At 51.4% G+C, this 23,750-nt stretch overlaps 1 protein-coding gene across 7 annotated transcripts in view; it reads left to right on the forward strand.

The window, feature by feature from the left end:
• ZNF516 (zinc finger protein 516) overlaps nt 1-23,750 on the forward strand; it is a 100,250-nt gene that overhangs the window by 71,687 nt on the left and 4,813 nt on the right. For 5 of the 7 annotated variants that reach the window (XM_027526336.1, XM_027526334.1, XM_027526338.1 and 2 more), the window contains exons 3-5: nt 4,159-5,523; nt 12,080-12,184; nt 12,912-12,979. In XM_027526336.1, coding sequence (XP_027382137.1) covers nt 4,159-5,523; nt 12,080-12,184; nt 12,912-12,979 — 1,538 coding nt within the window. The remainder of the gene's footprint in view (nt 1-4,158; nt 5,524-12,079; nt 12,185-12,911; nt 12,980-23,750) is intronic. The other 2 variants (XM_027526339.1, XM_027526340.1) reach the window with 2 other exon arrangements.

Consider the following 23,750-nt stretch of genomic DNA (forward strand, 5'->3'; position numbering starts at 1 on the left):
GGGTTCCTTGAGGAGGTTGAGGGGCAGTTCCGGACGCCCTGTCCTTAAGGAAGCTTTGGGGAACAAGCTTCACAGGCGAGGCCCCTGGGCTCCTTCCTCTCCCTCAGCGGCAGTTTAAAATCTAAAGTGATAGAAACACCTTCTTTCACCAGTTCCTTCAACTTTAACATGCTTCCTTACGGTAATCGATTTACTTTGTATTTGCCTTTGTAAAGTGGAAATATTCAGTATTCTTAAGAGCGTGGTTTGTAAAGTTTTGTTTTGTGGTTTTCTTTTTACTTTTACACTTGATTGAACTTTGTCAAATGGACAACTTATAGTTTCCTGTTAGGATTTGGGGTTGAAGGAGGGTGTATAAAAGCTACAGTAGCCATGAAAGTATTAATGGACTTGAATTCTGTTCACTTCAGCATAGATTTGATTTTTTCAAAATACACCAGTGACCTGAGTGACATATTTTTATGGCTGTGTCAATGAGGAAGCAGTAAGTTCTTCATTTCTAGAATGTGACTGTTTTATGGCAGGACACACTGCTGTCCATTAACTGGAAGCTTGGGTGGATACACGAGATATTTGATCAACCTCTAAAATGTTGACTCTGTAATAATCTCTGAACAGGAATGTTCTTAAGAAAGTTATTTTCCAGATTGCAAGTGTTAACTTTTCTTTTGGCACCTGGTTACTTGGTTTAGTCAGAAGTCCTGTATTTAATCTGTAACTTTTTTTCTTCAGAAATCAAAATCTGGCTTCCAGAGTGCTAAGATATTTATTGAATACATGTTTTTCCATAAACGCAAATAAGTTACAGTTTTGCGAGTTATTTATGTGAATAGATTAATTACTGAAAATGAAAACTTGAACACTGCATTCAGTCAGCAGACAAAGGAGCAGGAACAATTTAGGGAAGAAAATATTTGTTCGTGTATAAAATATTTAAGCGTGATTATTCAGTTGTTGTTGTTCTAGTTGTCTGGTTTCCTTATCGCCGAGACCTTATTATTATTATTATTATTATCGTTGTTCACGTTGCATGTGTAATGAGTGAGAAACCTTTGAGAAAGAATGCTTGTCTTAAAGAGACACTTTTCTGGCTGTAGGACCGCGTCGTTCTGGAGAGATACCGGGCCATCAGAAGTGGTTCCTGCGCTGTTCGCTGTGGAAACAAAGCTTGTGCTTTTACAAAGGGCAGTGAGGCTGAGCTGAGACTTTGGCTTTACTGCTGGTGTCGTCTCCGGGCCTGGAAGCCTGGCGATTCCTTGTTTGCTGTGGCCCCTCCTCCCAGCAGCCTCGCAAGTAGGCCAGTTGGTCACGTGCTCTCCTGGGTGCCCTCTGTGATGGCAGACACGCCGCGTGTCTTCGCCCCTCGCTGATTTTCCCTTTATTCTCCCAGAAGGAGAACTTCCCCATCGAACCAGCCCGGGGCAGGATTTTCAGCATCTCCTTTGCTTCACTTGCACAGAAAGCTTATTAAATCGTGTTTGAGAATTGAGAAGCCCCATGGCTGTTGTAGCTGAAACTTTTTAAGTCATTTTTGCGTTGTATCCAAGATGTGCTGTGATGATAATTCGCCCCATTACATTTCATTGAGAATCAGTGTTTCTGAGACACTGAAATATCTTTTCAGGGACTCTTTCCCGCCCCCTCCCCCCCACACCTGTGTGGTTTTCTCTTTGTTAAGTTCTTGCATTTCAGATGGGTAACTCTCAAGTTTCAGTTAAACCGTGATGTGATACAAAATGGCTCTCATTTCTCTTACAACATCTTACCTTTTATTCTGCCCTGTGTTTATATTTGTCTCCTTTTAAGGCAGGGTAATGGCACCCCACTCCAGTACTCTTGCCTGGAAAATCCCATGGATGGAGGGGAGGAAAATCCCATGGGCTGCAGTCCATGGGGTGGTTAGGAGTCGGACACGACTGAGCGACTTCACTTTCACTTTTCACTTTCATGCATTGGAGAAGGAAATGGCAACCCACTCCAGTGTTCTTGCCTGGAGAATCCCAGGGACGGGGGAGCCTGGTGGGCTGCTGTCTATGGGGTTGCACAGAGTCGGACGCGACTCAAGTGACTTAGCAGCAGCAGCAAGGCAGGGTAAACCATTATTAAAGAAGGCTCTTTTGAGAAATATTTAAAAACCGATGTTCTTGCTGTCACAACAAGTTTTTGGTAACTGGTAATAGTTGCAAAAGTTACTGGGAACTCACAAATATTAAAAAATTAAAATAACTGCTGAAATCTCACAATTAGTTTTTACAAAGATGAGTGTATGTGTTTTTTATTTCTCCTGGTGAGGAGCTCAGGCCCCATAGCTGTGGCTCCAGAGCGCAGGCTCGTGGTTGAGGTGTCCCGGCTTAGCTGCTCTGAGGCACCTGGGATCTTGCCAGACCAGGGATTGATCCAGTGTCCCTTGCATTGCAAGGTGGACTCCTAACCTGCAGACCACCAGGGAAGCCCTCAAAATTACTTGAAACACAAGAGTTCTTCATTGTGGGAATTCTCGGGCTCACAGTAGTTGGGATCTTTTATCTTTGTGGGGAGGGTTACTGTATGTCCCAGACACAGCTCAAATCACTAGAATAATTTGTATTCAGGCTCTTTTCTGTCTCAAGAACCTCCTCACTGTCCCCACCCCCCATACACTGGTTTGGTGGGTCTTTTTTTTTCCCCCCATGAAGAGGAACAGCTTGGAAGGGGCATCCTCACAGCCTTTGGGTTGGGGAGACCCCGCTACCTGAGCATGCAGTTTGCTGTCCTCCCTGAGCGCCAGCTGCCATGTAGGGGTGTCACTGCAGGTTTGGGGCTTCCCAGGTGGCTCAGTGGTAAAGAATCCGGCGGCAGTGCAGGAAACACAAGAGACTCAGGCGCCATCCTTGGGTCGGGAAGATCCCCTGGGGTAGGAAATGGCAACCCACCGCAGTATTTATTCTTGCCTGGAGGATCCCATGAACAGAGGAGCCTGGTAGGGTCACAAAGAGTCGAACATGACTGAGCAATTGAGTGCACGCGCGCTCACACACACACACAAACACACACACATACTGCAGATATTACATCTGGGTTTTAAGGAAGGGAGTGGGGCTGCTAGGCGAATCTCCCACTCAGATTGTTCCAGGATCACCTCCTGGGCAGTAGGGGCCGTAGGGGGGTCTCTTCCTGACCCCTCTGCTGCTCTGTCCTTTCGAGTTTTACTGCATCACCATGTGCGTGCACCCCGCTTTTGGAGAGAAAGTCTGTATTCTGGACTTGCAGACCTGAAGTCTTTCGGGGTCCGGTATGGAGAATTCTAGAAACTTGCTGCGCATGCAAGGCTCAGCTCTTCCCCTTACGAGCCCCTGACCCAAAGATGGTTCAGCGTTTGGAACAGTCAAGCTGAGTTTACCCCAGAGCACCTGCCTCTTCCCCCAGCAGCCACTGGACAGGGTCACTCCCATCCCCTGGGCCCCTCCCTGACCGAGGGTGCAGCAGGTGGGCGAGGGCTCCACCACCCACCACGAGGCCTTCCAAAGCCGCGTCGCCTGCGTGAGCCTGCAGGCAGGCCCCGGGGGGTGGGAGCGGGGTCCCCACTCAAGGAGGGGCACTGTTTCTCCGGGGCATTCCCCTCAACCCCCACCTGGGAAGCAGATTTGGGGAGGTGAGGGGAGGGATGGTGAGACGTAGGCTTACAGGACAGTCACGGGGCCCGTCCTGGGCCAGACCAGTGGTCCATAGTTTCTGAAGCAGTTGCAGGCTCCCTGGGGGTGCACTGGGGGGAGAACACTCTTTCCTGGCCCTCCCTCTGCGTGACCACGGGCTGAAAGTTGCAGAAAGCCCTATCTGTCATAAAGAATTAAGTCCTTATTTCTGTGTTTTGATACAGCTGGTCCCTGTCTGTTAACTAGTAGTGGGGTAGTTACATGTCACTAGATAGGCAGCTATGTTATTTTCCTTTGCATTCTACTGAGTCACTTAATTGAGAAATAAATATTAAATAATGCTGGTTTGCCCTCGAGTTTGGTCTGCCCTTAAGAGAGAGCTGCTGATCCATCCGGGCACTGGACTGCACTGTTCTGAGCTCCACTGGCCTCCCCGCTGCGGGGTGCAGGGCAGTGTGGGTGAGCTCCATGGTCTCCGGTCCTGATGAGAAACACTAACATCACACTTTGCGTTTCAATCCTGCAGGAGCAAAGCCACACCGTTGCTGCTTCCCAGAAGACGTCTCCTTGACCGTGCTCTCCAATGGAGACCAAAGCCACACACTTGGAAACAGCCCATCAGGAAGAGCGGCCGGGGAGCCCGGCGCGGGGATCGCGGCCTGCGTGTCCATACTTGAAAGCAGCAGCAGGGACGCTCCCAGGAGACCCGAGCCGCCTCGGTGTTCTGTGGACTTGAAGACGCCAGCGTGTGGCCCCCAGCAGGAGGGCCCGGGCCCCAGGGACGCGGCTGACCTCCCTCCACGCCCGGCCCAGGCGGCGGGTCTGCAGCCGCCCTCTGAGAGCCAGGCCGCCTACCCCCGGGAGAGGCCGCCGGATTTGCACACCAAGGAGCACCCCACAGCGGGGAAGCGGGCGCCGGCCCCAGACCTGGTCCCATTGGACCTGAGCGAACGGTCCTCGCGGGACGACCCCGGCCGCCGGGAGCCGGCCTCCTCGCTGCAGGCGGCGCTGGCCGTGCACCCGTGTCCGTACTGCGGCCATAAGACCTACTATCCCGAGGTGCTCTGGATGCACAAGCGTGTCTGGCACCGGGTCAGCGGCCAGGCCGTGGCCCCGCAGTGGACTCAGCCCAACGGCTACAAGAGCATCAGGAGCAACCTGGTGTTCCTGGCCCGGAGCGGACGCACGGGCCCCCCGCCTGCCCTCGGGGGCAAGGAGTGCCAGCCTCTGCCCATCGCCCGGTTCACCCGCACCCAGGTGCCGGGCGGGGCGCCAGGCCCCAAAGGCAGCCCCTCGCCCCTGGGGGTGCCCACGAAAGCCGCCGGCCTGCCCAGGAGCAAGGAGGGCCACCCTGGGGCGCCCTGTACACTCTGGACGGCCGGCCCCGACGGGACCCGGCAGACCCGGCCTGGCCCCAGCCCAGAGCAGCCTCCGCCCAAGCCCAAACAGGAGGCCAGCCCCAGACCCGGGGCCACGGGAGGCAGTGGGGGCTTCAGCAGAAGCGCCACCCCAACGCCCACTGTCATCACCCGGGCAGGCCCCCAGGCCCCTGCCAGCGGCAGACAGGGGGCAGGCCTCGGGCCCCCAAGTAAGCACAGTGCCCCGGACCCCCCCAAAGCCAAATTCAGCCCTCAGCCTCAGGGTCAGCCGCACGGGAAAGGCGACGGGGCCACCCCTCTACCTCCCCGGGAGCCCCCCTCCAAGGCCGGCTCCAGAGGGCCCGCAGTCCCTCAGGGCCCACCTGCCCCACACCCTGTCAAGCAGGAGCCGGCGTCCGAGGGCCCCGAGAAGCGCCTGGACCTCCTCAGCATCTTCAAGACGTACATCCCGAAGGACCTGGCTTCCCTCTACCAGAGCTGGGGCGCCAGCAGCCCTGTGCTCGAGCGCAGAGGTGAGAGCTGCGGCCCGGTCTGCCTGCCCCCAGGACCTCAGGGGGAGCCTCCCCCCCCCCTGGGACCTCAGGGAGTCCCCCACCCCCCCAGACCTCAGGGAACCCCCATCTGCCTGCCCGTGGGACCTCAGGGAGCCCCCACCCTCCCAGGACCTCAGGGAGCCACCTGCCTGCCCGCTCCTGGGACCTCAGGGAGTCCCCGATACCCCAGGACCTCAGGGGAAGCCCCCTGCCCCCCGGGACCTCAGGGAACCCTCGCCTGCCTGCCCGCGGGATCTCAGGGAGCCCCACCCCCCAGGACCTCAGGGTGAACCCTCCGCCTGCCTTCCCGCCCGGGGACCTCAGGGAGTCCCCCGCCTGCCTGACGACCTCAGGGGAGCCCCCCCACCTGCCCAACTCCCGGGGACCTCAGGAAGCCCCCCAACCCCTGGGGACCTCAGGGAGCCCCCGCCTGCCTGACCTCAGGGAGCCCCCACCTGCCTGCCCCCCGGGAGCCCCCACCCCCCCAGAGGACCTCAGGGAGCCCCCAATGCCCCTGGGGACCTCAGGGAGAGACCCCGCCCCCCCCACCCACTGACAACCCCAGGGGGAGCCCCCAACCTGCCTGGGGACCTCAGGGGGAGCCGCCCACCCCCCCAAGGCCCTCAGGGGGAGCCCCCCGCCTGCCCACCCGCCTGGGGCACTTAGGGAACCTCCTCTGTAGAAGGCCGTGGGCTGCCTGCCTGCTGGGTCTGGGTCCTTAGGCAGCTGGCCTGGCTGCTGTGCCCTCCCGCCCTGCCTGCGGGGGTTGGTGCTTGCTTTCCTGCCCCTGCCTGCCTGCCGGGGGCTGGGGCATTTGGCGTTGGGCCCCCTGCTCCTGTGACACCCCTGCACTCCAGTCATGTCTCCTCAATGCCGAGCAGGCGGCCTCCAGGGTGCGTCCCCACTCAGCCATTTTCAAAAAGCGTCAGTAGACATCCACTGTCTCCCGTGTCTGCAAAGACGGGATGTTCACTTGAAGTGACTGTTTACGCTTTGCCTTTATATGTTTGTAACTTTAACAGGGCACGTCAGTGTGCAGGGTGTGTTAAGTGGAGCCTCTGGAGAGCAGGAATGTGCCTTACAGGGTTTGGGGAGTTGACGTGCGCTAAAATTCCGGAAAAAATTATGCCTCATACCATTGTCTTCGTATCTCCCCAATGTCTCAGAATTCATGCCTGTTGGGGTTGTTAAGTTGCTCAGTCGTGTACGACTCTTTGAGACTCCACACCAGGCTTCCCTGTCCTTCACCATCTCCCAGAGCTTGCTCAGACTCGTGTGCACTGAGTTGGTGATGCCGTCCATCCCCTATTACTGATAATGATTAGCAATTGCAGCAAGTTTGCCAGCTCCACAGAACACATGCGTGGGATCCCATGCTCTTGTTCTTGATTATAAATTGAAAGGACTTTCCTGGCAGTCCAGTGGTTAGTACTCTGCACTTCCATTGCAGGGGGCAAGGGTTCAATCCTTGGCTGGGGAATTAAGATCCTGCACGTCCCAGGGTGTGGCCAGAAAAGAGGGAAAGTTTAAACAATAAAACTTTGGGGCTTCCCAGGTGGCACTAGTGGTAAAGAACATGCTTGCCAATGCAGGAGACAGAAGAGATGTGGGTTCGATCCCTGGGTTGGGAAGATCCCCTGGAGGAGGAAAAGGCAACCCACTCCAGTATCCTTGCCTGGAAAATCCCATGGACAGAAGAGCCTGGTGGGCTACCGTCCATGGGGTCGCAGAGGCAGACACGCACGCACCAGCTTCACGTTCTCAGCAGTGTGTCTGAGAAGTGCAGGTTATTCGCTCTGAGACGGAGTAAAGGTGTGTAGGTTGGCCCTTTGCATCTCATGCCAACCTCAGTTCTTTCTTAGATCGGGTTCTTGTGGCCCCTGAAGCAGGGAGGACTCAGATGCAGATGACAGTGAGTTTTGTGGGCGCTGTGTCCCTGGTCACCTTCTCCCATCCGTCCAGGGCTTCTTGGAGTCTGTCCCCCCGACCCTGCATTTGCACCGGTGTTGAAGTGACTTCCACTTGAACTTCATGTGCTGCGTCTCACGGCCCGCAGGACTGTGCTCTAAACCTACCAGTCGGCCCCTGGTGAGCGGCAAAGACTCCCGCTTCCTGAGGCTCTTTGTGCTGCTTCTGGGTCTGCTTTGTTGCCTCTTCCCCCCAGAAGGAGACGCAAATTCTAAGTTAAGGTTTAGAGAACTTCAGATGACAGAATTTGAAGTCCCAGTAGCCTGAAATGTTTTCCTTAAGATTTTAAAAATAAACCGTTCTAAGGCTTTTCCCCCTTAAACAGAGGTTCCATGTTGATCTTTTAAAGTGAAAAATGCTAGGTCGTCGTGAAGCCTCTTTGCTCTTCTTGGATGTTTCACTCTTCTCATGGATGCACTGAAATATGTCAGGCGTGAGTGTGCAGATTCGTGGTGTTTTCGTTCACCCTGGTTTGGGTTTCTTAGGTGCTTGCGTGCTAAGCCGCTTCAGTCGTGTCTGACTCTCTGTGACCCTTTGGACTGGAGCCGGCCAGGCTGCTCTGTGGGATTCTCCAGGCAAGGATACTGGTGGGAGCTGCGATTCCTTCTCCATGGGATCTCCCCGACCCAGGGACTGAAACCAGGTCTCCCGCATTGCGGGCAGATTGTTTACAGTCTGAGGGTTTATGATGCTTTTAAAGTGTTGCGGCTGCAGGGAAACAGCAGGTGTGCCAAAGTCGCATGTAGAGCGGTGAACAGGACAGTGGCGTTCCCTGTGACGGTGACGCTATCTACTGTTGCAGCTTGGGAACCAGGTGCATCCGCCTCCCAACAGTTACATCATCGACACGCTGCTGAATTGGCAGTAACTAAACTGTTGCAGTTTTCGTGTCCACCCATTTTTCTTTTTCCTTGAGTACATATGTGTTTGACTTTGGCATCAGGAATCGAGAACCTTGGCTAATTCATCTCCATTCCAGATAATCTTGTAGTTCAGTTCAGCATGGACTGCAGCACGCCAGGAAGGTCCATCACCAACTCTCGGAGCTTGCTCAAACTCACGTCCATCGAGTCAATGATGCCATCCAGCCATCTCATCCTCTGTCGTCCCGTTCTCTTCCCGCCTTCAATCTTTCCCAGCATCAGGGTCTTTTCCAATGAGTCAGCTCTTCGCATCAGGTGGCCAGAGTATTGGAGTTTCAGCTTCAGCATCAGTCCTTCAGTGAATATTCAGGACTGATTTCCTTTAGGGTTCCTTGGAAGATAATCTTTGTAACTGTCCTATTCCAGGAGTCCCAGGACTTTGGGGTATCACGCTGTCCTCTGACTCGGTTTTTGTGTATTTCCCTGTGGGATTTGTGTGTTCACCCTGTGGGGTGAAGATCGCAGCCCCCCACCCTGGGATTGCTATGAGCATCACCTTGCAGGGGGGGCGATGGAAACGTGCAGAAGGGAATTTTATAAAAGGAGAGCAATTCATCTGTGGTGGACATGAGATCGGTCCTTGTGGAGCTGGAGGTGTGATTCTGTCATTCTCCAGGGACGAATTGCCTTGAGGTAGAATGTTGCACTCAGGCGATGCCTCTAAGGCATCGAGGTTTTCTGAGGTTAAGAGAGAGGATTCTCAGAGAGCTTTTCCCCACCTGTGTTTTGACCAAATGATGTTTGTGTAGAAATGAATGGTCTGGAAGTTCTGCCAAAAGAGAAAGGATATCACGTGGGAACGGTCACTGTCACTTCCCTTAGGGCTTGAAGCCTAATCATTTAAGGATGAAAAGAGCCACGTTTTCTGTTATCATTCTGCAATGTAGATCCCCGGTCTGGAAGCAGGTATGAGGGTAGCGTGAATGGTTTGTGGATAGAATAGGTCGTAAAATAATACATTATCTGCATGTCCAGACTTTGTATCCAGCCTGCAGTAGATGATGACATGGATTTTAGAATAAAAACACTGAAAAGAATAGGGTAATTCCAGATAGGATAATATATACGGTTTTTCTTGTTGGGACTTTAAAAAAAAACCTCTTTTATGCCCGAGACACGTTGCTCGGGTGATGATGGAAGAGGTGGGCTTCCTTTGTACGCATCTTGGTAGAGTCTCTGCGGGGTCCTTCTCCTTGCAGGGGCCAGGGCACCTCACAGCGTAATGAACTTGAATGAGTGTTGGCAGGGCTTTGGGGGTGAGTCTGCAGGTGCCCCAGGCCTCTCCCTTTCCTTTCTGAGCCCACTTTATACACAGCTTTACTTTTGAGGTCAGGGTTTCAGAGCCGCTTGCTCACCAGGTAGCCTTCAATTCAAATGAAGTGTGTAACCTTTCTTACTAGCTCAGAATTTTGGAGTAGCTTGGGCATAATATTATTGATCATAAAGGGCAAGGGTCTTTTCTTTAAAAAGTAGGGAGAAAATGATGTGATAGAATGCATGGAAGAATCTGTGTGTGAGTGTGTGTGTGTGTGTGTGTGTGTGTGTGTGTGTGTCTGCCTGTGTGTGCGGGTATGTGTGTGCATACTTAACACGAGGAAATCAGAATGGGGGTCAGTGGGTACACGAGCTCAGGGGTGGGTACAAAACCTTACTGTCCTGCTTTTTCTGCTGCTGGTTTGGATGGGAATTACTTAGAAGAAAAGCATCGCATTGGTTTAGTTTCTCGTGTTGTCAGGATTAGCTGCAGAGGCCACTTGAAGGGAGTTCATCATCACTGGGTGACCCGGAGGTGTACTGAAGACCTACATTCAGATGCAGCCCGATCACTCTTTGGGAAAATCTGGGCACCTACAGCCGTTGTCCCTGAGGGTCTTCACAGCGCCCAGGGGATGGTGCTCATAGTGAATGGCAGGGAGGAACAGACCACTGGTGAAGCTGAGACTTTCTTGGGCCAGAATCGGAGGAGGGAGCGACTGTTCTAAACAGCCAAGCTGTTGGCAGAAGGGGTCTTAACGCTGCCATGCTTGGAAGGACTGGGGAGTCCAGCACCCTTAGGAGCCCTCTCTTGAGCCCATCAGTTGGTCATCCAGGGATGTCCTCCTCAGCTTTCCATCCCACCCCAGCTTGATCAGAAAGCCAGGGACGAGGCGGGTGGGCCCAGCACAGGAGCCCGTGGCTCCTGGGGTCGCCTGCCCTGCTGACACTTGGCCATGTCTGACTGGGAACTGGAGACCCCGTCTCGTCAGTAAGGGATCTTTCATTGATGACGGGACGGGTGGGTTTAAACATGAGCTATCATTCTCCTAACGTCCCTGAAGGAGTCTGTGGGAAGCTGAGAACTTTGTGGGCAGATTCTTCTGTTTCTCGGAGACTCACATTCACGACTTGTCCCACGAGAAATCTGCCAGGATCTGCTCTGCAATTCACACATTTCCTTGACTGTTATCTCATAAACAGTATCTGTAATGTGGGCTTCCCAGGTGGCGCTAGTGGTAAAGAACCCGCTTGCCAATGCAGGGGACAGAAGAGAGGGGGGTTCGATCCCTGGGTTGGGAAGATCCCTTGGAGAAGGAAATGGCAACCCCCTCCAGTATTCTTGCCTGGAGAATCCTGTGGACAGAGGGCAAGTAGCATTAATTTTATATTATTTTTATATGCTGTGTCTTCTGATATAGGATGAGAAGCGTGATTTGGTTTCAGATAATTTGGCAAAGATCCTCGGTCATCCTTGCACTCGCCTTTTGCATTCAAGTGTCAGGCTCAGGGTGCAGAAATGCTCAGCTCAGGTAACATCATTTTAAAAAATTTTGTCATAGGCATAAGTTTTTCTAGGTAGTAGTATTGATTTTTGTCTTCCTATTGAATTGAGATGCCATTGACCCATTGGTAGGGAAGGTCAGGCTCCAGGAAGTGGTCTGGGAGCTAATATTACATGAAAAATTAGCCCTTTTTTCAGAGTGTGTGTGTGCTAAGTCGCTCAGTCATGTCCAATTCTGCGACCCCATGGACTGTAGCCTGCCAGGCTCCTCCTCTGTGCAAGGGATTCTCCAGGCAAGAATACTGGAGTGGGTGGCCATTTCCTCCTCCAGGTGATCTTCCCAACCCAGGGATTCAACCCACATCTCCTGCATTGCAAGTGGATCCTTTATCCACTGAGCCACTGGGGAAGCCCCTTCCCTCAAACAGAAAAGGCAGGAAAACGAGAAAGTGTTTTCTGCCTCCTTTCCTAACAAAAGCCCTGCATCTTTGAGGGACAGGAGGGACGGAGGTTGGTGCTCAAGCCCAGCCTCCTTGCAGGTGTCCTGTCTGCGCTCTGCCTGCTGCACAGGGCATGGAGGAAAGAGGCGGGGGGGTGCACAGCTCTCAGGTGTGTGGCATCGCTGCGGGGTCCGGGACGGCCCTGCTTTCTGGCTCGTCAGCTGTCTGGCCGCGTCACCCCGTTGGCAGATGCGGGGCGCCCACTGCCCAGGCCCCGCCCACCCTAGGACGCATCACGGGAGCGGCATTTACCTCGCTGTATCCTGTGCGCCCTCTCGGTCCTGGCGGAGGGCCTGGGGGTGCCTCCCGTCAGGGCTCAGAGGGACTAATGATGCTTGCCTCTCGCCCCCTCTCTCCCCCCTCCCCGCACCTGCACTGCCCCCCAGGGACGCTCCGGACGCAGGCCCACCAGGGAGACTTCATCTGCGTGGAGTGTGGGAAGAGCTTCCACCAGCCCAGCCACCTGCGGGCGCACATGCGGGCTCACACAGGTACACCCACGGACCCTGGGGCCTGGGACGCAGCCTCTAGTTCCCGGGGTCCGGCCCTGGTCGGGGAGGGGACGGGGTCACGCTCTAGACTTTCCATTCAGCCCCTGCGCCTGAAACGGCTTTGCCCCTGCATCCAAGTGCCCTGTGGTTTGATCGGAGATCAGCCTGTTTTGCAAACACTGCATTTTAATTGCATGCTGCCACCAGGATGCGCTGAAACCCGAGCTGTCCATGGGCATGATGCACGCTGGCTCTTTGCTCGCTGGCACAGGGTGGTGCTGAGTGGCACATTCTCTTGGCCTGTGAGCAGAGAGCTGGCTTGCGACGGTGGCGTGTGTGTGTGTGTGTGGTGGGGACACAGTATGGCGGGGGCGGGGCGGGGGTCAGGCCTGGGTGCCCCCTCCAATGCAGAGGGTGTATCCATATCCGGAGGGTCTGATGCGCAGTGACAGGCCCCCGCGCGGGGGTAGGAGGGGCCTCTGCACGCCCCCGCTAATTAATGCTGTCCCTGGTGGGTGCTGCCTGGTGAAGCCTGAATTAAAAAGGGCACTGGCCGCAGGCAGCGTTTTCAGTCTCTTAGCGTAAGTATTATGGTAAATTGCTATTTGCCCGCCACAGGCTGGGCTGGCGTCTTTTTAGCCTGTGAGTGTTCGGTCTGTGCGGGGCGCGCGTCCCGGGCGATGGGAAGCTCGAGTCGGCCTGCTGACGCGGGTCCTTGTCCCCACAGTGCTGTTCGAGTCTAATGGCCTCCGAGGTGCTGACGCCCACACCACCTCCGCAGACACCCCCAAACAAGTAGGTCTCCCCGCTCCCAGGGGCTGTGGGTTTTCACGTGGTAGCTGGGAAAGGGTGTCACCGTGGTCCTCAGGGTACCATGCGGTGTCATACCAGGTGTGCAAATAGCTCTTCGCTGCTCTGAATCGGAACCCAGCCCTGCTGTGTGGTCCAGGGGTGGCTGATAGTCCCAGAAGCTCCCGGGGCCGTGAATGACACAGCTGGGGTCCATGCAGCCGCGTCTGGTCCTGTTGGGGGTGACGCAAAGCTCTAAGAGTCAGACTTTTCCACTTGGGATGTTTTGCCTGGAAGTTATGACTGGAGACCAAGTTATGCTTTCCCTCCCGTTTTGAGAATCGTTTTTTTTGATTTATATCAGAGTGTGATTGGTTCACACTGCGGTGTTGGTTTCTGCTGCACTGCGAAGTGAATCACTGTGTATACCCCCTCGTTTTGGACTTCCTTCACGTGGGGCGCCACGGAGCACTGAGTTACGTGGCGGTTTCCGGGCTGTGTGGCGGTTTCTCACCAGTTCCCGTTTTACACAGAGTGTCAGTAGTGTGTGCGTGCCCGTCCCAAGCTCCCGACGCATCCCACCTGCCTTGGTATTGAGTGTCCGTTTTCTACATCTGTGACTCTGTTTCTGCTTTGCACAGAAGTTCATCTGTGCGGTTTCTCGAGAGTCCAGACACAGGCGCTTCTCTCCGCTGTCTGTCTCTCTTTGGCTTCCTTCCCTGTGTGTGACCGGCTCTGGGTCCATCCTCTCGGTCTCTGCAGATGTTTTTACTTCAGAGTCGCGTTTTTGAATCACTCCGTAAGAAGCCTGCTGCTGAGTCTGGTCTCCCGTGGCCTCGTCCTTGTCCTGATTTGATTCTTTGTTAAGCACGCCACTGACTTGGCCAGAATGCATAATACACGCGTGTGCGTGTGCATAGGCCTTGAGTTACCTAGATGTGTGGCCTTCGTGTGTAAACCGTTCAGTCCACAGAGTGTGGCGGCCTCCTGGGCGCGGGTGACGGCGGGGTCCAGCGTGCAGCTCTGAGGTCGGGAGGCCCACGCGTTCCTCGGTGGCCTCCTGTGGCTCTGGACCAAGACCCCGTGGTTCCAGGCTCTTCCTTGAGTCCCTTTACGGGATGTCAGCCCACCCTCTGTTCTCCCACAAGCATTCTCTGCAACACCATCTTGCCTTCTCATTGGTTGCCCGAGAAGATTCTGTAGCCACAACCTCCCCTTTATTAGTGAAGAAGGGTTTCCTTGCCGCCAAGGTGCACATGCAGGATCCCGTCTGGGCAGTCAGGTCCACTTAGCACGCCCTCCTGTTCCCGTGTGGGATTCCTGGTCGTGGACAATGGTGAGGGAAGCAGAGGTAGCAGAGGAACCCAGTCTGTTTCTCAGGAAGAGAACACTGTGTGGTAAGCCTCCCCAGAGCCTGCAACTCATTCATGACTGAACTGCCTTAGGATGGGCCGGACCTCATCAGAGCCTTTGGTTTCGTTTTTTATCCAGTTTTCAGAATCCCTGTTTGCTGTTGAAAGGTTTCTCTTCATATATCACAGACAGAATACCTTGCCCTTTGTTATAGTTTTTAGTAAGTGCCTTCTCTCTTAATAAAATGCATAGTTTTAGAATGAAAAGCTGTTATTTCAGGATGCTGTCACAATTTATGAAAAAAAAAATCTTGCTGAATGCTGAATTGAAAGATCTGTGGACATATGTGACCTCAGCTCAAACTGGACCACGCTCTCCTTTTTAACAGAAGTGAAACCCCCTTTCGACAGGAGTCACTGTGATGTTTGCGGGTTGTATTAGCAGCGAGGCCGTGCCACATTGGAGAATTGCACACTGACAGAGTGAGTGGCGTCAGTGCAGTGGCCCCTGCAGACACAGGCGACCCGTTCCGTCCCCCAAGGTGTGGCTTTTCCAGGTGCGCGCTGGGCGGGGCTGGCGGGGGATCACTGGCCGGCGCTCTGAACAGCACCGTGAGGCTCTTCAGGGACACACATCAGCTTATGAGCTGCATGTGAATTCCAGCTAAGTCTCTGCAAGAGGTTTCTCTTGTAGGAGAAAGAGATCAACAAAGCAAATCACTGAGACTGTATTTTAAATTCATTCTGTGTTAATTATGGATTTCCCGGGTGGCTCAGTCATCAAGAACCGGCCTGCCAATGCAGGAGACTTGGGTTTGATCCCTGGGTCAGGAAGATCCCCTAGAGTTGAGGAAATGGCACCCCACTTGAGTATTCTTGCCTGGGAAATCCCATGGACAGAGGAGCCTGGCGGGCTACAGTCCACGGGGTCACAGAGTTGGACCTGACTAAGTACACACACAAGACGGCATATTCAAGATCATGGCCTCTGAAAGTACTTTTTGTCCTTCATTACATTCAGAGTATCTTTTGTTGGTTAATTGCTGGACGTTCTGGTTCTTGAAGGAAATGCTGTTTTCTTTAGTGTACTTTGGGATTTTAGAATTCTCATAGAGATGTGTCTGCCAGGGTAACTGCAAAACGTAGCAGTAGTAGATATCGGTTTAAATCTTAGTGTTCTTTCTTATGGTGAAGTTCTCATTGTTTACAAAAATCACAATTGCTATCTGAGATTTAAGATACAATACAGATTCATAGAGTGATTCTGTAGTTATTTATGTCTAGAAGGGGACTCATTATATTGATCAGTCATGTTCTTTTTCATGTTGAGCTTGCTTTGCCAACATTAACTAATTAATATTTAAATCATATTCTTTTCCTGTGGGCTTTAGAAACTGTGGATCAAGGGATTTTTTAAAAAAACCATACAACACTGTGTATTCATGTGGAAGTTATTTGATGTAGCACTTAAAATGGATGGACTTTTATAGATGTACATAATGGATGCTAAGTTATATAACTGAAACAGTATTTGGGAATGCAGTTTTATAATCATCATTTGTCCACTCATTAACAGTATTAATTGAGCACCTCCTGTGTGCCAGGCTCTGTCTTATTGGTGGAGAATAATCAGGATTTAGAGGTGAAGGTAAACATCTTTCTTGCTTTTATGGTTTGTGAGGTCCAGTGGGTGGTGGTATCAGGGCTGCGATACAGGAAATCTGTCCTGAGTGCACTGGGGACCCTGAGCCGGGATGACGTCAGTGCTGAGTCCACGGTGAATCGGGTTGGTCTGGGTCGGGGATGGACTGCAGAGATTCTGGACAGTGGAGTGAGCCCTGCTCTGGAGGGGCTTCGAGCGATCCCAGTAAGACCCAGGGCTGGGAGGAACAGATAGGTGTGGGTATGGATATTCGGGGGGTGGAGGAACTCTGGGATTGGATGTGGGGGGGAGCAGGGAAGGGATGGACCAGACTCGGGTTCTGGCGTCAGGCTCCAGCTCCTGAGAGGAGCCTGTCCTGGTGCTTGGAATGTGGCCGGAGGAGCTGGACAAAATCTGTTCCCATTGACCTTCAAGTTGGTGATGCCTCTTGGCAGGTGAATATGTGGGTTTGAAGCGGAGGAGAACGGTCTGGGTGGAGGACATATGAATATTTCATAGCTTGCAATGTTGAAGAGCTGCCGAGATCAGCCAGTTCGACTCCAAGCGACTCAATAATATGAGTTATTAAGATGCTGGCTTACCGAGTAGGAGGCTGTAACCCAGGTCTCCCCTCAGGCAGGCGACCTTCACCTGCGTGTCCTCATCTGTAACGTGAGGACGGCAGCAACACATCTGTGCTCGTGGAGAAAATTCTCGAGGACAGTGCGCCGAGCCTGGCCGAGGCAGCACGCCCAGCATGGTAGCGGCTGTCAGTTTCCTAGGAGTGAACTGTTGTCCTGAACAGCTGGGGAGACGAGGGGTCCGTGTGTGAGTGGCACACGCGTGTATGAACATGTGGACACTTGTATCGATGCCGTGGATGAGGGGTCCATGTATGAGTGGTGTACGCGTGTGTGAACATGTGCACACTTGTATCGATGCTGTGGACGAGGGGTCCGTGTGTGAGTGGCGCATGCGTGTGTGAACATGTAGACACTTGTATCGATGCCATGGACGAGGGGTCCATGTGTGAGTGGCGCACGTGTGTGTGAACATGTGGACACTTGTACCGAGGCCGTGTGGACGCGCCCCTCGGGGACAGCTGTGCTCAGGGACCCAGCGTCGCAGCTGCTTCCTCTCCTGTGGTCTTCCTGCCTCGTCTGGACCTCGTGGTGTCCTTGGAAGTGCTCTGGTTTTGTCTTGTTTTAGTTGCCCCTTAAAGCGAGAATAGGAAAACTCTGAGTTTGAGGAAAGTGTCATCGGCATAATGTGGTTCCTGCTGGACCCCATGCTGCTGGGCGGCCGCCGTATCTGTACCACAGGCATACAGCAGCTGCACTTACTTTGCAGAGATAATATTTGAGTTTTCTATATGAGTTGATCCTAATGTCATCATATCTAGATGCAGGAATGGATTTATTCAGTTAATTTAGTTACTTGAGGAGGAACGAAAGAGTTTCCTCTTTTTGTTTTTTTGAACCAGGTCATACATGCAGTTTAGTTTTTCTTCTATTCCATTATGGTTTATTGCAGGATGTTGAATATAGTTAGCTCCATGTGCTATAGGACCCTGTTTATGCACCCCATATGTAGTACATAATAGTTGCACCTCAATTCGGTTCAGTTCAGTTGCTCAGTCGTGTCCGACTCTTTGTGACCCCATGAATTGCAGCACTCCAGGCCTCCCTGCCCATCACCAGCTCCCGGAGTTTACTTAAACTCATGTCCATCGAGTCGGTGATGCCATCCAGCCATCTCATCCTCTGTCGTCCCCTTCTCCTCCTGCCCCCAATCCCTCCCAGCATCAGAGTCTTTTCCAGTGAGTCAACTCTTTGCATGAGGTGGCCAAAGTACTGGAGTTTCAGCTTTAGCATCAGTCCCTCCAGTGAACACCCAGGGCTGATCTCCTTCAGAATGGACTGGTTGGATCTCCTTGCAGTCCAAGGGACCCTCAAGAGTCTTCTCCAACACCACAGTTCAAAAGCATCAATTCTTTGGTCCTCAGCCTTCTTCACAGTCCAGCTCTCACATCCATACATGACCACTGGAAAAACCATAGCCTTGACTAGACGGACCTTTGTTGGCAAAGTAGTTTCTCTGCTTTTGAATATGCTATCTATGTTGGTCGTTACTTTCCTTCCAAGGAGTAAGCGTCTTTTATTTTCATGGCCGCAATCACCACCTGCAGTGATTTTGGAGCCCCAAAAAATAAAATCTGATACTGTTTCCACTGTTTCCCCATCTATTTCCCATGCAGTGACCGGACCAGATGCCATGATCTTAGTTTTCTGAATGTTGAGCTTTAGGCCAACTTTTTCACTCTCCTCTTTCACCTTCATCAAGAGGCTCTTTAGTTCTTCACTTTCTGCCTTAAGGGTGGTGTCATCTGCATATCTGAGGTTATTGATATTTCTCCCGGCAATCTTGATTCCAGCTTGTGCTTCTTCCAGCCCAGCATTTCTCATGATGTACTCTGCATAGAAGTTAAATAAGCAGGGTGACAATATACAGCCTTGACATACTCCTTTTCCTATTTGGAACCAGTCTGTTGTTGCATGTCCAGTTCTAACTGTTGTTTTTTGATCTGCATATAGGTTTCTCAAGGGGCAGGTCAGGTGGTCTGGTATTCCCATCTCTTTCAGAATTTTCCACAGTTTATTGTGATCCACACAGTCAAAGGCTTTGGCATGGTCAAGAAAGCAGAAATAGATGTTTTTCTGGAACTCTCTTGCTTTTTCCATGATCCAGCAGATGTTGGCAATTTGATCTCTGGTTCTTCTGCCTTTTCTAAAACCAGCTTGAGCATCTGGAAGTTCACGGTTCACATATTGCTGAAGCCTGGCTTGGAGAATTTTGAGCATTCCTTTACTAGCGTGTGAGATGAGTGCAATTGTGCGGTAGTTTGAGCATTCTTTGGCATTGCCTTTCTTTGGGATTGGAATGAAAACTGACCTTTTCCAGTCCTGTGGCCACTGCTGAGTTTTCCAAATTTGCTGGCATATTGAGTGCAGCACTTTCACAGGATCATCTTTCAGGATTTGAAATAGCTCAACTGGAATGCCATCACCTCCACTAGCTTTGTTCGTAGTGATGCTTTCTAAGGCCCACTTGACTTCACATTCCAGAATGTCTGGCTCTAGGTGAGTGATCACACCATCGTGATTATCTTGGTCGTGAAGCTCTTTTTTGTACAGTTCTTCTGTGTATTCTTGCCACCTCTTCTTAATATCTTCTGTTTCTGTTAGGTCCATACCATTTCTGCTAACCCCAAATTCCCAATCCATCTCTCCCCCATCCCCCTCCCTGAAAGAGCTTCCTTCTGATGTGTCTTTGGTTCCTTTCATGGGTGGGGTGGGGAGGATTACTGACTCATTAGGGGTTAAAGGTCTGGGTTAGGAGAGAGTAGGGTGTCGTTGAATAGTTGGTTCCTGGGCATAGTATCGATTCTGTAGGCATCCAATTCCTTTGCATTTCTTGTAAAAGGGCTTGAGCCCCGGCCCTGAGGAGCCCGCTTCATGAGTGAGCTTCTCTAGCCATGGGGATGGGTTCTCCGGCCCTGGGGGAGTAAAGGCACCCGCTGCTTGTGCTTGTATTAGGAAGATGATTCTGATCATAAGAGAAGCTAGTATTCCAAGCAAAACTATATAAGAGGAGGGATTCATGCATGTCATCATTTTCAAAATGCTCTGCCATAGCTTTAACAAAATTGAGTGTTTAATTTCTAGTCATCATCAAAATTAATCATTAGAAAGAATACTTTTGAACATAATATGCTAAAATATTGGTATCATTGTGCTATACATGTTAGAGAAAAAAGTAGGCTTTTTTTTTTTTTTAAATGTTGTGGAGAAATTGTGTTTTCCCACTATATTGTTTGTGAAATGTTAGAAATTAAGTAATGTCTAAAACCAAGAAAAATTAACCCAGTCCCCTTCCATTCCCCTGGTTTCGGGATTTCAGAGACCAGACTGCCTTTTGCTGAAATATGAAATCTGGTGTTTTGATTTGTTTGGATTACTTGCCAGAATTTATAGTCTATGATTAATAGTTTATTTCTTACTATTCTAAATGGCTATTTTGAAATAGTTAAGCTAGAGAAATAATTCCATTAATCAAAATAAAGAGAAATGAGAAAATAAATGGCAGCATAATTTGTCACATTTTTAGCTGAGGAGGTTCTAATGCAAACGGTGGAGAAATGGTGTGGCTGGTAGATTTGAATCTCTGTATCTGTTTCCAGTGGCACAGAGGTAAAAAGCCCGCCTGCCAGTGCAGGGGACACGAAGAGACGTGGGGAAGGTCCCCTGGAGCAGAGAATGGTAACCCACTCCAGCATTCTACCTGGGGAATCCCATGGACAGAGGGGCCTGATGGGTTACAGTCCATGGGGTTGCACAGAGTCGGACACGACTGAGCATGCACCCCACGTGTGTCCAGTGGGCTTCCCAGGTGGCCCAGTGGGCAGAGAACCTGCTTGCAATGCAGGAGATGCAGGAGTCTTGGATTTGATCCCCGGTCAGGGATCTCCTGGGAGAAGGGTGTGGCAACCCACTCCAGTATCCTTGCCTGGAGAATCCCATGGACAGAGGAGCCTGGCGGGCGACGGTCCGTAGGGTCACACAGAGTCAGACACGACTGAAGCGACCGAGCAGGCTCACATGTCTGTTTTCAGCATCCCTTTTAGATTCGCTGTATCATGGATCACATTTCCAAATTCAGAGGATTTCTCTCAGCAATTTCTTACTCATGTAAATCCAACTCACGTAAGCTCTTGAAACACAGCATGCATTTTTCCATTAAATATAACATAACGCCCAAAGTCGTGAATGCAACTAGTGATTCATCTGAAATGACCTGTGACAGCGTGAGCCGCAGTGTACCGATGGATTCTCGGGGAAGATCCTTCTCAGCAAGACGTTCCGTGTACATCGTGGAGCATTTAGCATCACCATGCATGTCTAAGGCAGGCCTCGTGTGCAGACTGACCTCCTTCTGGGGCCCAGAAGACTCGTGCATGTCCTGGGGATTCCAGCACTTGGGTGTGTCTGTCACTGACCCTCATACATGAGCATGTATGCATTCCTCTACCTTGTAAGACAAAAGGGGTGAAAAAGTAGGTCTCATCAAATTCCAGAAGTCAGTATTCATCCCTAGAACGTTGAAATGCCTTAAAGAAAGATATGTTTCTTTCAGTCTTACTGAAGAACCTACAAGTCACACAGCTGTGGTAGAGAAAAGTCAAATTTTCTAAGAGCAGGCTTCTTATTTTCTGAGGACTCTTTGTGGGAGAATAAGAACAATATGTTTGTACTCGGATATCACGAGTCCACTTAATTTACTTGTTTCTGTGACTGCTTTCTCCCACGGCTGCCTTTTCCCCTGCGTCTGATTGCTCAGATGCAGTGCATTCATTTCTTAACAAACCCTGTGGGAGTGCCACAGTGAGCAGTAAGGTGATGAGCCCAGTGAGTGAGGAAACGCAAACGCCTCTCTCAAGAGTGACGTGCTGTTGGAACACATCCCTTCATTTGTGAACAGCAGGCATGTCTGCCTCGAGATTGGTGGACTGAATTGAACACCCTGGTTATTTGGGTTGGATTCTGCAGTCCCCCCAAAATAAGTAGTGTAAAAACTTTCCGCGCCTGCAGTGTGCAGCGTTTGACACACGGCCACCCTCCTGTCTCCTCTCTAACAGCCGGTACAAGTTTGTGAATTCTGGCCCGGAGGATGGGAAATCCAGGGGCTGCCTGGGGTGAAGTGTGTGTTGTGTTTACAAAGTGTAGATGCACACACACACACTACGCACTCATGTTCATACACATTCTTCACACATTTATGGAATCCTTGGCAAGTCTGTTTGCTAAGTACAGTTACTTCCTAGAAATACTCAAGGCCAGTCACCTAACAGCCAACAAGAAATCCCGTTTTCCTGTTGTGAACACAAAGGCCATTCCCTTCCTCTAATGAATGCCATCGGAGATGGATCTCTACCCATGTGATGTCGCTGTGCAAAAATACAAAATATCCTTCTCAGCTTACTGCAGGTTTCCCTTATAGCTCAGCTGGTAAAGAATCCGCCTGCAATGCAGGAGACCCCGGTTTGATCCCTGGGTTGGGAAGATCCCTGGAGAAGGGAAAGGCTACCCACTCCAGTATTCTGGCCTGGAGAATTCGATGGACCATACCCCTGGGGTCACAAAGAATTGAACACGACTGAGCGACTTCTACTTTGAACTTGCTGCAGGAAATTCACCATCTACTTAAGGAAGTTTAATCACCTCTCTCATTCTGTTACTGTTTGCTACATTTCAAATAACCCCCTGTTCCTACCACTGTGCCCAGCCCCCAGCCCCGCACAAAATGTTGTTGGTATCTTTCTGACTTCCATTAGATGTCGACGGGAAATCTGAATGCAGAGCTTTCCACAGGGGTTTTCTGAAACTGTTAACTAAAGAGAAGCATTTAATTCATTATGTCACCCGGACCTTCCTCCTGAACTTATTTCTGGGCTTGCTGCAGGCATAGCCGGAAAATTTCACATGAGTGCTGCGTTTTATGTGTGCATGCTAACTTCAAGCTGTTGGTTTCATTTCATGGAGAATTCAGTTGAAGGTTAATGCAGTTAAGTGAGATTAATCTCGCCCTGTTGTGTTGTCCTCAGATTGCAAGCTCCATCGTTCAGGCAGTAATGCTTCAGACGTCGCCTGAGAGCCTGTCTGAAAGCTGGGGCCCGCCTTCCCTCTCCCTTGCATCTCCCTTCCATCTTATAGGTCCCATGACTTTAGAACACCCCTTCCGTTTTTCCGACACAGTCGTTAATTTTGGCGATGAGTGGAAGTCTCTCAGGCCCCGACAGATCTGTGGGAGTGCTGTTGTGTTTGTTGATGGCCTCCAAATTCAACCCTGTTCTGGAATTGTCATTCACATGTGAACCTACTTTGTACTACAGAACACTGCTTTAAAAAAATCGTTGTTGTTCACTTGCTAAGTCGTATCTGGCTCTTTGCGACCCCATGGACTCCAGCACTCCCGCTTCCCTGTCCTTCACCATCTCCCAGAGTTTGCTCAATAAAAAATCATTATTTACTAAAATCCTTACTTGATTCAGATTTCCTCTGTTTTCCCTTAATGTCCTTGATCCTTTTCCAGGGTCCCCTCTAGGATATGACATTTCCTTGTATTTTCTTTTTTTTTTTTTTAATTTTTGGCTGCATCATATGGCTTGTGGGATCTTAGTTCCCTAACCAGGGATCACACCCAGGCCCTGGCACTGGAAGCGCCGAGTCTTAACCACTGGACTGCCAGGGAAGGCCCCAGAGCATTGCTTTTTTGAATCTTCCTCCGGTCCCACCTTGCCATCTTTTCAACCTCTTCTCCAGAGCTGGTTCAGACCCTAGGGTTTGCTGTACTGGTGTGCGGACCGGACATGCCCAGTGCCTCTCTGTGGATCCCTGAGAGTTGCCCAGGCTGCCTTGGAAGGCATTACAAGCTCCTCCTGCTCACGTGTCATGTTCGGTTCAGTCACTCAGGCATGTCCGACTCTGCGACCCCATGAACCACAGCACGCCAAGGCCTCTCTGTCCATCACCAACTCCCGGGGTCCACCCAAACCCATGCCCATTGAGTCAGTGATGCCATCCAGCCATCTCATCCTCTGTTGTCCCCGTCTCCTGCCCTCAATCTTTCCCAGTGTCAGGGTTGTTTCAGATGAGTCAGCTCTCTGCATCAGGTGGCCAAAGTACTGGAGTTTCAGCTTCAACATCAGTCCCTCCGGTGAACACCC

The sequence above is a fragment of the Bos indicus x Bos taurus genome, chromosome 24 (genome assembly GCF_003369695.1).
Source record: "Bos indicus x Bos taurus breed Angus x Brahman F1 hybrid chromosome 24, Bos_hybrid_MaternalHap_v2.0, whole genome shotgun sequence".
In the NCBI taxonomy this organism is placed as follows: Eukaryota; Metazoa; Chordata; class Mammalia; order Artiodactyla; family Bovidae; genus Bos; species Bos indicus x Bos taurus.